The sequence below is a fragment of the Harpia harpyja genome, chromosome 4, assembly GCF_026419915.1.
Source record: "Harpia harpyja isolate bHarHar1 chromosome 4, bHarHar1 primary haplotype, whole genome shotgun sequence".
Lineage (NCBI taxonomy): Eukaryota > Metazoa > Chordata > Aves > Accipitriformes > Accipitridae > Harpia > Harpia harpyja.
In genome coordinates, this window is record NC_068943.1 from 42,854,286 (window position 1) to 42,870,431 (window position 16,146).

The 16,146-nt window shown below is 46.5% G+C and overlaps 1 protein-coding gene across 1 annotated transcript in view; it reads left to right on the forward strand.

Moving 5' to 3' along the window:
* Positions 1–16,146, forward strand: part of LOC128141191 (zonadhesin-like) — a 66,528-nt gene that overhangs the window by 43,523 nt on the left and 6,859 nt on the right. The window contains 26 exon segments of the mRNA XM_052785800.1: positions 639–859; positions 1,059–1,205; positions 1,899–2,063; positions 2,300–2,451; positions 2,678–2,846; positions 3,102–3,210; positions 3,771–3,916; positions 4,291–4,416; positions 4,835–5,014; positions 5,191–5,415; positions 5,936–6,062; positions 6,392–6,591; positions 7,360–7,572; positions 8,520–8,665; positions 9,211–9,338; positions 10,221–10,353; positions 10,684–10,816; positions 11,300–11,452; positions 11,853–11,979; positions 12,186–12,397; positions 13,145–13,307; positions 13,705–13,787; positions 14,590–14,750; positions 14,980–15,121; positions 15,480–15,673; positions 15,772–15,850. Of these exon segments, the coding sequence (XP_052641760.1) occupies positions 639–859; positions 1,059–1,205; positions 1,899–2,063; positions 2,300–2,451; positions 2,678–2,846; positions 3,102–3,210; positions 3,771–3,916; positions 4,291–4,416; positions 4,835–5,014; positions 5,191–5,415; positions 5,936–6,062; positions 6,392–6,591; positions 7,360–7,572; positions 8,520–8,665; positions 9,211–9,338; positions 10,221–10,353; positions 10,684–10,816; positions 11,300–11,452; positions 11,853–11,979; positions 12,186–12,397; positions 13,145–13,307; positions 13,705–13,787; positions 14,590–14,750; positions 14,980–15,121; positions 15,480–15,673; positions 15,772–15,850 (4,034 nt within the window).

A 16,146-nucleotide genomic window follows, 5' to 3' on the forward strand; every position in this document is an offset into this window, starting at 1 on the left:
GGTCTTGCTTCCAGGCAAAAGAACACAGCTTTGCTGTGCTCTTGTTCAGTGCTGCTCCTTTTGCACTCAGTATTTTGCCTTAAGGACTAGGAATTGTTTCTTCTTCAGAAACTACATCGTTTGAATCCTTGTCTACAGCATGCAATGGGACCATGGCTCTCGCTTCCTTGTTGCTCAGCTCTTACCGTAATAGATTTTATATTTCTTCATCTTTACTTGTTGGCAGAGTGTTGGGAGGGAAGTGGTAAAGGGAAGATTCAATGTTGCAACTAGATGGCATGAAAACAGAAGCCTACAAGAAGAGCGGGGACAAAAGGAGGCGAAGCAAAGACAGCAGAAACTGAACGCTTGGGCCCTGTGCTTTGAAGTAAAAAACCCTTTAGTTTTCAGAGGCTTTTCCTTCCAGAATGAGAACGTTTTCCAGTCAGCTTAGTGAAAAAAAGCCATTTGCTGGGATTTTCAGGTGGGCACTAAATTCCAGATGACGGGGAGAACATGTTAGCAAAATTGAAACAAACTGCATTTTCAAGGGTTTGTTAATGTGCTGACCGTTGGTTTTTGATTAGTGCCTCCCCCACCTATTGCCTCTAAACAGGGCTGTCAGCTCACTGTTTCAGGTCTGGATTTTCTCTCTACAGCTATGTTTGCCTGGGAGGAAACTCTGCTCCCTGCCCTTCTGATGGGATTTATGGATACAGGTGTCCCAGCGGCTTCTACTGTCCTGTGGGCACTGGGCTAGAACTGCCCTGTGAGCCTGGCACATTCAGCCCTGTGCCTGGGGCAAGTGTCTGCCTCCCTTGCCCGGCTGGTACGGCCTGCAGCAGTGCTGCCACTGTTGAGCCGCTCGGCTGCCCCAGAGGTGAGCAATACAGGTGTGCAGCAAAACCCCTAACATACAAGTGGGAAGAGATATGATGGATGCCTGTACAACTCTTTCTGGCTGAGCCATAGTAGTGGTTCACTCCAGGGGACGCTATTAGTTAGGGCAAGCTCAGTGTTCCCACCTCTTTCTCCTTCCTTTTTTGAGCAGTGTCTCATTCATCTCTCTCAATGTACAGGTTACTATTGTCCAGTTCAGACGGCTGTCCCCCTGCCGTGCCCCGAGGGGACACTGAACACCTTGGAGGGGGCATTTGCCCCCACTGCCTGCAGGCTGTGCCCAGTGGGGAGGTACTGCAGAGGAGATGCTAACTGGGAACCTGATGGTGAGTTTTTGGTTAATAACAGACCACCTGCAACAGAGGGGTTGGAGACTCAGGGCTGGAGGATGTAAGGAGGTAGAAAATATATCTCAGTGAACAGAGGTCATAAAGGCTATTGGAGGGCACCCTTCTTCCCTAGGTCTGTGCCTATCAGTCATTTCTTTTCTCCGTTTCATTCTTTTAACGGAGCATTTGTCTTGGATGTTATTTTTATGTTAGGGCATTACTTTCCTTGTCTCCCTTAGTTTTTTCTGCTTTCTCTTTCTTTGCTTTTAACCCTTTTATTGCTCTTGTTTCTGTCCTCCTAAATCCTTCCCCTCCTGTTTAAGCACAGAGTAATTGTCACTGGGCCAAAATGCAAAGGTTGGACACGTGAGAAGACGACAGGCAGAACTCCTTCCACAGAAAACAAAATATGAGGAACCAGTTAGAGAATTGAAAAGGTAAGCAAATGCTAGATGAGGTCAGTGCAAGTAAAGGAAGGAAGTGATAGAGGCCAAAGATTGATGAGAAGGAGGGAAGGCAAACAAAAGGTGAACGGCCCAGGATATCGGCAGTGATAAAACAGGACAAGGATGGCCTTCCAGCTTATGTTCTCTGAGTTATCTGTCTACTTCTGAGGGTTAGAGGAGGTGCCTCTTCACTGACCATGGTACCATGGGCTGGCAATTGCCACCCTCTGTTTTCCCATGGCAGGTCTGTGTTCAGCCGGGTACTACTGTGAAGGAGGAGCCACTGATGCTATTCCACGTGGGACACCTGCGTTCCCGCTTAGTGGGCCCTGCCCACTTGGGCACTATTGTCCAGAGGGTACTCATTTCCCAATTGCCTGCCCAGTGGGGACCCTGAACAATGCCACAGGTGAGTGTGACTTCACCCACAAGTTTCTCCTGTGGTCCACAGCGATGGGGGACTTCATTGCTGGCAGCCATGCTGAGGGGGTGCCCCTTGGTCACTGAGGGGTAGTGGTACCCTCAGCCAGGCCTGATGGTGGCAATGTGTTATCAGTTCAAGTAAGTGCTGATGATGCTGTGACTATACTGGGTGTACTTTCATCTCCCTCTCTCGCTGGCCTTGACTTTTGGTTTCCTCTTCAGGTGGTACCTCCCCGGAGAGCTGTGTGCCATGCTATCCTGGGTCTTTCTGTGCTAGCATTGGTTTGAGTTCTCCAACAGGACCTTGTACTGAGGGGTTTTACTGCCCAGCAAACTTCAGCTCCGTCAGCCCCACAGCATTCCTCTGCCCTAAGGTACTGCTTAGTGATAGCTGGGCAGTGAAAGGGGTGGGTCTTAGTTCTGGGCAGGAGGTGTCCATTTTCCACAGTGGCAAAGGGTCACATGTGCCTGATTGAAATGTTGATTACATGCACATGGAGTGTTGCCCTAGGCTTTGGTAATTCTGGGATTCACCCTTTACACAGACCCTAAGTTTGCCAACATCTCCATGCAATCCTCTTCTTTCTCTGTCATTGCCAGGGTCACTTCTGCCAGTCAGGGACAGCCCACCCAACACCATGCCCTGCTGGGGAATACCAGCCAGCCAGGGGCTCTGCATTCTGCATTCCATGCCAGAGAGGATTCTACTGCCAGGAGCTGGTAGCAGGAGACCCCAGGCACTGCCCACCACATTCTTACTGTCCTACAGGTCCACTGAAACTTGCATACCTGCTATGCCAAGGATTCAAATGTTGTGTGCCTCACTGTGATCCTAGAGTTGTACAAACCTAACGTGTGTCTTCCTGTAGGCCAGGTGATGAGGAGGTGGCAATGAGCAAATATGGCATAGTTGCTGCCTTGCTTTCTGGGAGTCATTTTTTATGCTCTGATACGCTTCTAGAGTCTTGTCAGATCACAGCAGTCTTCCTAGGGTTTTTTATTGTCTCTGCGGTCTCCCTTTCAGGCACACGGGTTCCTCTCACGTGTCCTGAAGGCACCTTCACTCCTGCAAATATGACTGGCCTCTGGAATGAGAAGGAATGCCTGCCTTGCTTACCTGGTCACTACTGCAGGTTATGATTCATTTCAATCTGGCATTTTTTCACTTTGTCTTAAGCAGTTTGGCATCCTTGTTTTGTGCTGATAAATCGATGCTAAGCTCCTCCCAGCTTTTCTACCACAACTCTCTCATTCAAGGAAAGAAATATAATCTTAGATACAGCTTTTGGTTACAGAGGTGTTGCATCTGTGAATTTTGGGAGGCATCTCAAAGCAGTCTGACGTTATTGTCACGATACAAAGAAGCATCTGAAAGAGACAGTGGGTAGCATTTGTGAAAATGTGGAAGTAATCCAGAAAGTCCAGCCCAGTGGAAAGTCATCCACAATTTCATCTGAAGCAATTTGCCCGTGTTCATGGAATTTGAACTCAAAAGTGCCTGGCTCGCTCTAGTAATCTGCATGTTTTTATAAGTGGAAAAAATGGGTCTATTTTCTCTCTCATATCAGTGTAAGAAGTTCTTATTTTCTGTTGCAGACTTCACAGAGTTCATTGCATCAATACTTGCTCTGCTTCTGCACCAAATCGTTAGTAGTACGTCGTATATAAATTCTGACTGTCCTCTCTGCTCCAGGCATGGACAGCTGGAGGGGAAGTGTGCTGCTGGATACTTCTGCCTGTCTGGGAGCTCTCAATCTACTCCACAGGGCCACAGCTTTTCCTGGCGTGTCCCGTCTGGGTGCCGCTGGGGTCAGGTGTGTGCAGGGCTGTGTCCTGCAGGTAAGTGAGAATCTCGATAGTATTTAAAGTATAGAATATTGACTTGCTTCTAAACAACTGGAGAGCATCTGTTATCTTGTGTAATATATTATGGTCACTTCTTTGAAGTTGTCATTGCTCATTGGTTTCCTCTGGTTTTATATCTTCAGACAAAGAGGTGTGCCTGACCAAAAAGGCCACCTTGATTTTATGGTGCTAGACTGCTAGTCCAGCAAAGTTTGAAGGCTGTTGGTTTGGCTCTCTACATGCAAAGCAGCATCCCAACAGCTGTGTAGATGTTTATTCTACAACAACAGAAGGGTCTTGCTGAGTAATTTTTGCCATTGGAGGGCTTTCATATTTTACATTCATCTCTTTCCTGTCCATTTTTGTAGGTTTCTACTGTCTGGAGGGATCTGAGGTACCTATACCGTGTCCTGCCAATACTATTAGAGATGTTCCAGGGGCTGCAAAGAGAGAAGACTGCCTGCCCTGTCCACCAGGCCACTGGTGCAAAGCAGGTTGGAACTTGGGGGTAAAGAGTGAGGGGAGGGAGTGGAAGTTGCTTTTCAAGGGAGTTGTATGTATCCCTGAGTCTGGTGAGGCTAGCTTTGATACCAGATACCATTGTGGAACAGTCCTTGCAGTAGGACACACGCTCTAGTTATGAGTTCTAGTGTCTGCAGAGAAGAGAGACATTTAACACTGTTAATATAACGTGGTGTTCCAGCAAACATTGGAAATGTAGGAGAGCCTGGGATCACAACCAGTCTCCAAATATCCCTGTGTGCTATCTGTGAGAAGAGAGGCTTGGATTGTGGAGGTGGGTTGTACACATGTGTGCAGTAGCTTAGCAAGGACCCAAGGAGGACACAGAAGAAAGGTGTTCCAATTACAAGGAAAAGATGACTCTTTAAAGCCCTGCTTTCTGCTTGTTAGGGGATTCAGAGGCCTACCTGTGTCCATCAGGACACTATTGCTTCAGAGGCAATGGCAGCGACCACAGCAGTCTCCTGGCACCTCAGAAATGCCCTCCGCAAACTTACCGCAAGCACCCAGGAGCTCAGAGCCTGACGGATTGCCAGCCATGTCCTCCAGGCTATCACTGCCCTTTATCAGGTAAGTGCCGGGTGAAAGCGAGCCCTTTCTCACCCCTAGAGCTGATAACAAAACTTCCTGAGATGAGATGGGGAAAGGGAGAGGTAATTCATGTTCGCAGCAAGCTAAGAGCCCTTCTCTGAAACCCTTCCTGGCCATTCAGCCTCCCTTTCTTCATTCATTTCTCTTCCTAACAGGTCTGACCAGGTTTGAGGATTATCCATGCCCCCCTGGATACTGGTGCCCTGGTAAAGGGGATGCTTTCCTTTGTCCAGCTGGCACTTCCAGGATCCAGCCTGGTGCAAAATCATTGCAAGAGTGTGATCCCTGCTCACCTGGATACTATTGCCCGGATCCAGCACAGACAGGGCTGCCTAACACCCAAGGGGTACCTTGTAAACCTGGCTATGAATGCCCAGCAGGTGACATGACCGTGCTCCTTTTGTTTTCTTTATTTGCAGCCATTTCTGAGTCTAGATGGCTGAACCGTGCACTGCAGGCACAGCCGCAGCATTTAGCAGTGACTAGACACGTTTTTGCAGTAGCCCTCCTAGGATATGGTCACTGATGGAGTGGCTTTAGAAGTGGATTTATTACCCTGAATCCTTTTCCTGGCTTTTGGCCTTTGAATTCTCATGTCCTGTTTCTCAGCTCTCCCTTCCTGTTCTCCTTTAGCTGAGGTTCCCAAAGGAAGTGGTCTGGTCCTAGAAAAGAAGCAGATATCTTTCATCATCTAGGGCTAGGCATTCAGGTGTTAGCATTCCATGCTAAATAGCAAACTGGTTCCCAACACATCTGGCCCTTCTGTGAGCAAGAGGAAAAGTGCAGTGTTTAGGGACAGTCACACTTAATAAGGACCCTTACTCACTGTCTCCCCAACACACACACTCTTGTTCTGGGAAAGTCACATAATCAATCACTCTTTCCCCTTTTTTCCTCCAGGTTCAGTAAATCCTAAGCCTTGCAAGCCTGGCCTATACTGTGGTGCTCGCACAGCTGTGCCATCCGTGTGCCCTGCTGGGTATTACTGTCCCGAAGGATCGTTGACATATAATAGCCCTGAGCAGCTGTGAGTACCTAGTATGTTTGGTGCAGCCAGCTTTAAGTTTTTAAAAAATCTGAATATTGGGAAGTGTGCCTGTGATAAAACCTGAGTTAATGCTTCAAGCACGGTCTTTGTGCATTGTGCAAAAGCTAAGGTATCTTTGTAATTACAGTTACGGATTTGGTGACTGCTAAGACTGAGGGTGATTTATGATTTCTACTAGTTAGCTTGAGCTTAGGACCAGATGAGAACCATTTTTAATTTTGCCTTCAGTTTGCACTGGTCACTGAATCCAGAAATCAAAACATTTCCAGAGACTTTATTCCCGCTTTCTGCCTTGTTTTGCCTTCCAGGTGTGTGTTTCCCTACTACTGTCCCCCAGGCAGTGCTCATCCACTGCCTTGTGAAGGAGGGTACATGGCCCTCAGCTTGCCTGGTCTAAGGGATTCATTTGAGAAATTCTGTAGAATCTGCGATGGAGGCACCTATCGTAGTGACTCTCTCATCATGGCACCCTGTCAGCCCTGCCCAGCAGGCTTCATCTGCCCACAAGGTAAATGGAGCTGCCGTGGAGGAGTGGGGCAAGAAGTAGCATCTTAAATTGTAACGAGAAAGTTTTAAGTTCTACGTGGGCAAAGTTCTTAATGCTCTACAGTTACAAATCCCTGGTGTGGGCTGTCACATTAGTTTGTGGAGTATTTGTTTGTGGTGGGTTGTTAGAAGAGTTTAGAGAAATGGGTCAAGAGTGGTTTGGATATTGGTGTCCTGTCTCTCAGGGGATGACCTGTCAAGCCCTTGCGAGCCATGTTTTCTCTAATTTTGTGGCTTAGCTGAGAGGCTCAGAGTTAACGTATTACAAGAAGTAGAAGAGTGAACCTAGGGGTTCAAAGTTTGCTGTGCGACAGCCACTGCTGCTTGCAACCTGCTGGGTTAGGATGCGGGAGGAATAGCTTTACAAGCATTTGAAAGTCTCTGTTGGCTGGGATCCTATGTTGAGCTCACTGACGTGTTAGCTCCTGCCATATACTGTGGAGGAGATCATGTCTACCCACTCTTGCCACTGGATTTGTCCAGTGAAATAACTGGGACAAAGGAATCAAGATTTGTATTTAAATATAAGTAAAATAAATTGAAAAATGTTTAATGTTGACTAACTTTATATATGCATACGTGTGTATTTATATATATTTGTATTTATGGACATATATGTAGGTGTGTGTACATGTATTGCTGGAATAAATAAGTGCTCTCTGCCTATCTCTTAGCACTTGCTTGGGTCCTTAAGCAGTGTCTGTGTCTAACAGCCTGTCACTTTCTCTAGGCAGTGAGAGTTACCACAAGAAGCCATGCCCCAGTGGCTATTACTGCCCTCCCCTGGCATCTGTCCCTCTGCCCTGTCCCCCGGGGACCCATGGGAGCAGCAACTTTGCAAAGCGTATAGAGGATTGCCAGGCCTGTCCTGCCAACACCTTCAATCACCTTCCTGCTCAGGCTGCCTGTTTCCCCTGTGGCAGCTCTTCTTCCTCTCAGCCTGGTGAGTTGCTGTTTGTGAGGGAAACTTTTCACCTCTGTTATGAGAAAGACTAAAAAGGAAATCACCTAGAAATGTGATTCCCCCATATGGTTTCATGACAGACCACAAGCCCTGGGATCCTCGTGATGCTGTGTGTGCTATCAATGCCTGGCTGCTCTTTCTCTGTCCCACCCAGAAGGAGCATTCAATTTTCAAAACTGTGTTTTGTTTTCTTGCGCTCTGTTAGCCGAGGGGATTTGATCTCATCTTCAAAGGAAGGAAGAGATGAGATGAGCAGCCCTACTAATTCTTGCTCTATCATTGCTTTGAAAGCAGTGGATTTTCACCAAGAGTACTTTTACCCTGAATTGGGGAGCTTGCATTAAATGTAGGTGTGCTTTTGAGCCAAAACTGGGCACTGTAACCATGTCCAGCTTGGGCTATGATAAAGTGGGAAAAGGCTAGAAAACTGGAATGTAGGTGGCGAAGCACAGCAGAGAGTGCATATGCTTTATTCAGTGTACTGTGCGGTACTGTACCAGCATTTCAAATTAAGTGGATTTGAGAGTGTTGAGGCTCAAGAGAGGGGCTTGGCAGCCTTGATTGACTGGGTCCTTACCCTATCCGGTGGCTTAATGTACAAGTTAATGGAGGGCTTGTCAAAATGCCACTGTGGCAAATGACCAGCTGGGCCTTTTCGCATCTCTTGTTAAATAGGCACTTCAGGAAATGATCTAATGATTGTGTTGGTGGAGGAAAAGGCAGGCTGGCTCCAGCTGGCTTTTCTGTTGGCTCTGCTCTGCTGTGCTAGTGGGGCAGCAGACTCCAGGAGTGTCACTAAAATGAGCAGTGTGATTTGGCCAAAGAGTATTATTCAACACAGGAACTGTTCCTTTTTGGTGAGCACAGTTTTTGCAAACTATATTCCCTACCGTGACTACTACTCTAAATCCAACCTTTTCTCTAAGGTGCTGCCAGCTGTACCTGCCATGGGTTGAACCGGGCTTTCCAGCAGTCGGATGCCTCCTGTATCTGCCGGGCAGGTTACATATACTATGATGAGAGAGGCAAGAAAGACCCTGACAGCAACAGCAATCAGGACTGCCGACCTCAGGTAAAGTTTGGCTTCGGAACAAAGTTGTTGCATGACAGGCAGGAGAAGGAAAGTAGTTCAGTGCTTTAGGCCCTCTCTCAGGGTGTGTACGTGCACGCAATCTGAGCTTAGTTCTCTGGGCTTCTGCAGACATAAGCAAGTCCTTTAGCTGTTTTGTTTGAGACCCTTGCCCCTTCCTTGTAGGACATTGGCATTGTCTTCCTTACCAGAATCTTGTGAAGCGAAATTCATAAGGGCTGGAGGCAAAAGATACTTCCATACTACAGCAATGGGGAGCAGCCAAGTGTCTCAGATGATAGATGCAGGAATATAAGCCTCTGTATGGAGTTCTTCATTAGACTGGCTTGAGGAATTTGGATGGGAAGTGAAAGTGTTGTGATCTTTGTTCCACACTTTCCAAGTTGTCTTTTAACAGACCTTGGATTACCTTTACGTTGAATGTCAGCAGCGTGGGTGGGGTAGGAAGATAATTTTGTCTGCTGCATCTTGGTTGAAGTGCTAGAGCTTGTCTGGTTTCACACATTGGATGAGTGTTGTTCTTTCAGGTGGATGAGCTCTGTGCTCCTGGAGAGGTCCGTCTAGCATCTACGCGCCAGTGTGTTTTTCCTGAGCAATATGACTGCTCTCCTTCTTGTGGGCCTGCAGGTGGAGAGATTAATGCAGAGCTGGGCATGTAAGTCTCAGCCCAGCCTCTCATTAAGAAGTACTTCACAATTAGTTCTGACGGGCCAAATTACTGATCCCATGAAGTCATTCCAGGGTAGGGCTGTGGGAGGTGTTTTTGAGAAATTTTCCATTGCTGGAGTTCCTTTCTGTGGAGATAACCAGCCTTCAGTCCACATTCATTGTCCTCATTCCTCTACCTGGAGAGTATGTCTGTGTTTTCACCATTACCTAGTGATTTTGTATGCTTGGGTAGAGACACCAGAATGAACACTGAGTGACAACGTGAGCGTGAACAGAGCTCACGTTTTCTGAGGTAGACCTTTTCTGTGTACCTGAAGTTGAGCCCTCCCTAAAGCGGATGATCCCTCTATTTAGATTTAGACCAGAATTGAGGAAATGGATCCTCATTCCTGCGCCCCCCACCTTCAATGCTGACTAAAACATTGAAGCTAGTTCTTGTCATATGATACTACTTTTTTCTCTTTGTGAACAAACTTCTGTATTGCAAAATCTTCTCCCAACATGAATTGCACAGAAATCTAGTGTGTTAAAATGGTATGCTGTTGCTTTCACCCATTTTCTTAAAGCAGAACTTTAGGGAGGGGATGCATAATACTCTGTTATAGGACCGAAGTTCATCTCTATTAGACACCAACAGAAGCCTGTTACAGAGCGGAGTATTGCATTTTGGCCTTTCCCATGCACGGAATAGCAGACAGAGTACTGGATGAGATGGTCTGTGAGTTTGCTCTATCCTGTTTTACATGGATATAGAGTAGGCCCACTCATTGTGTAGATTGTAAGATACTGGGGCTAGCCTGACCATCAGTATGTTGTAGCTGTTTGCTCAGAGGTCACGAGTGATCGAGACCTTTTGTCTGCTTTATAGATGTCACTGCAAGCAGTACGTCTCTTCTGAGGAGCTCTGTGACCAACTGTGTTTGCAGAGAGCCCCACGGATCTCCTTGGGATTTGGTATCAATAGAGAGCTGCTTCTGAGGATAAACGAAGGAGAAGTGAGGGTAAGTATGGAGTGGGGGAATGCTTTCCTAGCATGCAAGTCTGGAGAGAGCCCTTATAGACTACAGTTAGGTAAAGGGACTCTTGGGGGCTGAGGTTACAGAAGGGTACAAAACTGTGAGCAGAGAGGAGAGACTCAATATGTCTCATTGCCCAGAGTACTGATCAGGCAGCAGGTTGGTGTATGACTGAGAAATGATAGTTCCTGAATGGTGGGGATAAAACCTCACTAGAGCAGTCTTGTACAGCTGAAGGTAAGGTTGATCACAAACCAGGGTCTGAGTCCAGGGTTGATTGTATCAGTGATCAGTGTCCTCCTCTGCTTTTAATAGGAAGTGGCAAACGTTCTGGGCCCAGATGAACATGTGCAGAAAAGCCAGCGAGTGCATTTGGTTCTGTTTGGTCCCAGTGGAGTGCTAGGTTTCATTGTCTCCAGCACAGATGTTCTGGATGCATTTCTCACGGGTAAGGCTTGCGAGCCCCTGAGAGTGAACCTAAGTTCCAGCCAGGCTAAGCCATTCATTTCCTTTCCAGTGGGAACAGCAAGCAGACAGCAGGTTGGCACAGAGGGAGTTGATTGTCAGACACTTCAAACTATTTAGAAAGTAGGGAAAGATCTCGTGCTATCTGGGAGTAAACAATGGGGACCTGCACTGGCTGCACAGTTAGCTCCCTGGGAACAAGACAAAGATTGTAGGATGATTTTGGCCTTCCAAGGAACTAGAAGGAAACTCAATTTGGAGGCAAATCTGTTGGCAAGTGCATGCTGGCTCCTAATTCCAGTTGCTCCTCATTTATGGTAGTGTGACCGAGAGCAGAATTTGGCCTTGTGAGCTATAATTACCCACAGACACAAAATAAATAGTCCTTCATTGCCAAGGGTTAGGTGTTTTCACATGCAGCTCTTCTTGCAGAATTAATTTTGTTTTGTTCTGTTGCCTGTGGCAGGAGATTTTTCATCACGTCAGTTGCTGCAGAAAGGTCATCGAGTCCAGAGGACTTCTTCCGAAGATATCCATGCCTTGCCCCTTGTTCCTAACCCAGTAGTATGTTTGGAAGCAGGAGACATGATCCTTTTCCAGCTTAGCATCAGTTCCCATAGTGAGTGGTTTTGGGTCTGTGTGCTCTTTGCGGATATATGTGTCTAGACCTGTTTAGAGCAATGACTCCACATTTGGTAGTACCGCATGTATGAGCACTCTTCTTCACCTCCGTGTCTCACTTGCCCTCAGGGGATTCCAGAACTTTAGTCTAGGCTCTGCCAGTGACTTACCTGGTGTTTTTTACTTTTAGACTGGATTTCTGTAGAATAGAGGTAAAATTTTTCCTCTGTTAGAAAGTGTAAGCCTTTCTTGGGCAGTACTGCATACCTCAATTAAATGAGTTGATGCTGCATAGCCCTGTAAAAGAAATGCGGCTATGTAGTTCTTTGCCAGACCAGTGTCAGCTATCCTAACCAAAGTGGGTCAAAGTTGCTGACACTGTGATGAACTGTTCCCAGATCGTGCATCCAGCTATTACCCTGTTTATCAGAAGCAGCATCTATATAACAGCAACCCAAGCTGGGATTTTGGACCCTTCCGAAGGCTAGACCACCTTGTCCAGGAGACTCACCTCAACATCTCCTGGTAATATCTGGCGTGATTAACAGTGCATGTGTTATGGGCAGGACCTGAGAGCGAGTCTTTCACAGAATCAGTAGGTCCTTGGAAGCGCGCAGTATGTGAAAATGCCAAAATTTGGTGTGTTCAAGTCCACGTATTTAACCATCATCACAGCTGGAGGCTAAAGAAAGCTTGGATCAACCAGCACCTTCCTTACTTCTCCCTTCTAGGTTTGCCCATGTTTTCCTGGAGTCTGGGACATATGTTTTCAGGGATAGGACCGTTGAGGAACACTTCCTGATTGTGACTGTGAATGAAGCAAATGTGGGCTGTGACCCCAGAGGTGTATCCTTCCAGCCCTCTTCTCTGTTCCAGCTGGCCAGACATGGCGTTTTGAAGCAACGGGATCTGAACTTGGCTCCTAACTGGGCTGCTATCACAGGTACAGCCAAAACACTGATACCTACCTTGAACCTTGATGCTTAGCCATGACCTTTCTTGTACCTCTTCAGGTGTGTTTAAACAAGCATTTGGGTTGTTTTTTTTTAATACCATAAAGCCACTGGCTTTGTCAGCTTTAATCCTTTTCTCCTGTGGAGATTCCCTTCCCAAAGTTCACTGCTCTCTAGCCAAGAACCTGCCTGTGTAGGAGCTGAAGGGGGAAAGAGAGGGAAGGAGCAGTTGTGTTTCTTTCCACATCCTGCTTGAAGAATTCAAGTAATTGAGGGCTTTGTTTTCCTTGGCTTGAAAGCAGGTGCCAGGGTGTTTCTGTGACAAACTAAAGTGAAATTAAATGCATAATTTAAAAGTTCACTAAAGGCTAAACACAAGGGCAGTTAAGGTCTTTCCTCAAAGCCATACCTCTGTGTAAGTGCTGCGCACATACCAGTGGCTTTGTCCATCAGTGAGAGGACAGTAAAGCAATAGAAATGGAAGTGTGGCTTGCAAGCGTGATCCTTGATTCTGTCATGTTCAGCTACCAGTGCTGAAAGCATTTTGCCTCCTTGCCTGCATGCACCAGATCAGCAAGGGGAGAAGCAGAAGGCTGTGTAATGAATACGAAAGTTGCTAAATACTGGTTTTGTGTGGGAGGGAGAGCCTTTAGTAAAGTGTAAAAGGGAGACTGTGATATTGATACACACTGCTTCCTATGTTTCTTACTTCTTGCCATCCCTCTTGGTTTCCCCAGTGGTCCTTTTTGTTCTGGGCTTCCTGATTGTGGTGCTGACAACCCTGGCTGTAGTGCTTCAGCCTGCTGTCGCTATCATTAGCCCCCTGAAGAGCTGGAAGCCACGATGGAGGAGCCTGGGCGAGCCGCACATCCCACCAGAGTACGTCCTCCTTAAAGACAGGTAAACCACCTTTTCATGGTAGGTATCAGGAGCTCAGACCTTGATAATACAAAAGCATGTCCTATTGCAATTACTGACTCAGTCCCTGATGCTGGACTTCTTGCCAGCTTTACAGTATGCTGAGTTTCTAGCTGCACAGGGAGTTTCTTGATATTACCCAGGAGCTCCCCAGCAGTATTCCAGCTCTCTTCCAGTATAGTGTAAAACAGCTCTGTTGTGTCATCTGCGTAGGGTATTATTGTCTGAATTACCTGACCTAGGCTTCCCCTGCATGTTTAGATGTCAAAATCTAGACAGGAAACCTCTTCTTCTGCTTGAACTAGGCTTGTAATAATGGACTATCTGATTTTACTGAGAAAAATTAGATGTTCTTCAGCCCTTCTGTCATTCCATCTAGCCTTCAGTTCTATCGGACGGTTGGTCCTCATGCTTCTGGAGAAGATGCTGGCTTCACAGAGAAAGGAGCTGTGCATAATGCAGGTGAAGTGTTGTGCCAACCCCAGGTGTTCTCCCATCGGCTTCTTCCTACTTACTCCCCATTCTGTTGTCTTCTGTTAACTCTCTACTATGATATTTTGTACCTACTCACTCAGAAATTTATGCACACGCTTGAGGTCACGCAGTCACTTCGGCTGCTACGCACTCGCATGTTTGCGCACATTTACACACGCGCACGCATGTGCGTGCATACCACACGCACTTCTATGCTATGTTCATTTTATCTCTCCAGTTGGGGAGTGTAACCTCCTGTCGTTGGAATGCGTTAGTGTTTTCTTCCTTAGGAATTAGGAGGTAAGTGGCCGGCCCTGAAACGTCCTTTAAAACAATAGTGGGTTCAAATGACTAATGAAGAAAATGAAGATCTTCAAAAATATTTTCTTGGGTTCTCCTGTTGGTCATTCTATTCTCTGAAGGCACATGACTCATGGGCCTTTTTCGCCTTCTGGGAATGACCTCTTTTGGGGAATTTCAGGATGTTCACAGGGTAGAGTAAGTCCAGAACCCAGCAGATGGCACCATCTAGTGATGCCGAGAACTGCTTACAGACAAGTAGCACCCTGACAGTTTACTGGGCGAGTTAGGAGTTGATAGTAATGCTCTGTCATCTTCCCCCTCACTAAGGAACAAGACCTTCTCTTACATCTCTTGCCTCAACCATTTTCCTTCTTCACAGTACACAAAATGCTTTTGCATCCTATGGACAGGCAGTGCCCCTTCTGGGAAATAAATTAGAATAGACTTCTGGCCAGCGGTTAAGTGTGAAACTTACCTTGTGTTTCAGAAGAGCATTTTGCACTGAGGGTTCTGGAGGATTTCAGTGTTCGCACCCTGTACGATAAGCTGGAAGATCAGAATTTGCACCTGGCATCTCAGCTGGCAAAGCACAGGATGGATGTGTTGGTGTTTTACAACAGAATCAGCCAGCAGATTCAAAGTCTCATGGTCAGTGTGAAGAAACAGTTGAGGGAAGGAAGTCTTGTAACTGTGAAATCTGTAAGATAAGTGATTCCCCTGAAGTGGCAATTTACTGAGGGATAGGTCTTACTCTTTTTGATACCTTATTTTGGCATGAAATAGTTACACTAGTCTCTGTTTTGATATGAGAGGCAGAGTGTGGAATGGGTGAATTGTGAGGTTTTCAGAATATAATACCGCTGCTATCTGCAAACAGGATGTGGTGCAAGCACTGGACTCTGAAGGCCTGAAAATCTTTGCCAGGCAAAGGATTTGTGGGCATAAACCTGCTGACAGCAGCCGGGCAGCAGTGGGCGTTGAACAATGTGATGAATGCTGTAGCAACAACTTCCAAGCAGGTGAGAGAACCAGAGTGCAGAGCAAGAGAGAAGCGGAGTGTAAGGGTAGCATCAGTGGACCAGTTAAAAAAAAGCATGGCTTGTACACATGAGAAAAGATCCCACAAGATCGTGTCTTCTAGTCTTCTTGTAGTTCTGTAAGAGCTGACAGCCTGTCTTCATGTGAGTTCCATGAGAACACAGGTCTGTCAGCTTAGGAACAGGTAAGCACAGAGTTATTTGGAAATGTTACAGCATGAGGCATCTTGGAACCATCTTGTGGAATTTCCAAAGAAAGGTTCCTGCTCTTGGTTTTACTCTGGAGATCATTACAGTTCTTCATGTGGTTCTGTAGAAGTCCATTTAAATTGCTTGTTAGGTTCATTAGGTGCTCCGTGGCAAGAGGCAACACAGTTAATGAAAGCTCTGGAAACGCTGCTTGGGAATGCTCTGTACAAGAATGTAGCTGTGAAACGAGACATGGAGCAGAAGGTCCAAGGACAGAATGTGGTGACAGTTGTACCCTCACTGGACAGCCTAGCCAGTGGAAGTAAATCAGAAGTCAAAGGGCAGGTGAGCTGCAGGTGTCTGTTGCTGGGCTATCTCTCACCTTTCTGCTAGTTTTTCCACTTGCCCATTTCTTTAACTCTTGGGCCCTTTTTATCCCACAGGATCATGAGCTGCCACAGCAATATGAGCTCTTCAGTAGGAGAGATGCTCTTTTCAGCTTCCCTGGACATGAAGAACATGGTAAGGGCAGTGACGTAGTTGTGGGTGCCATGGGTACTTTTCAGCAATCACGGTAGAAGGCTGAGTCAGTGAAGTCAAGGTTAAGAGAGAGTATATATGTTGGCTAACAGAGCGAATGTATAATTACTTTTTCCCGTTTATGCTATTTCTTACTTTCACATAATTTTTTTTTTGCTGAGGTGGACAATTGAAATTTTTCCAGTTCAGGAAAGCCACTTCTGCCTCCTCTATTCTTCTGTAAGAGTGAAGTCAAGGAGCTTTTGTCCCCACAGACCCTTTACAGCTATATCTTAGGT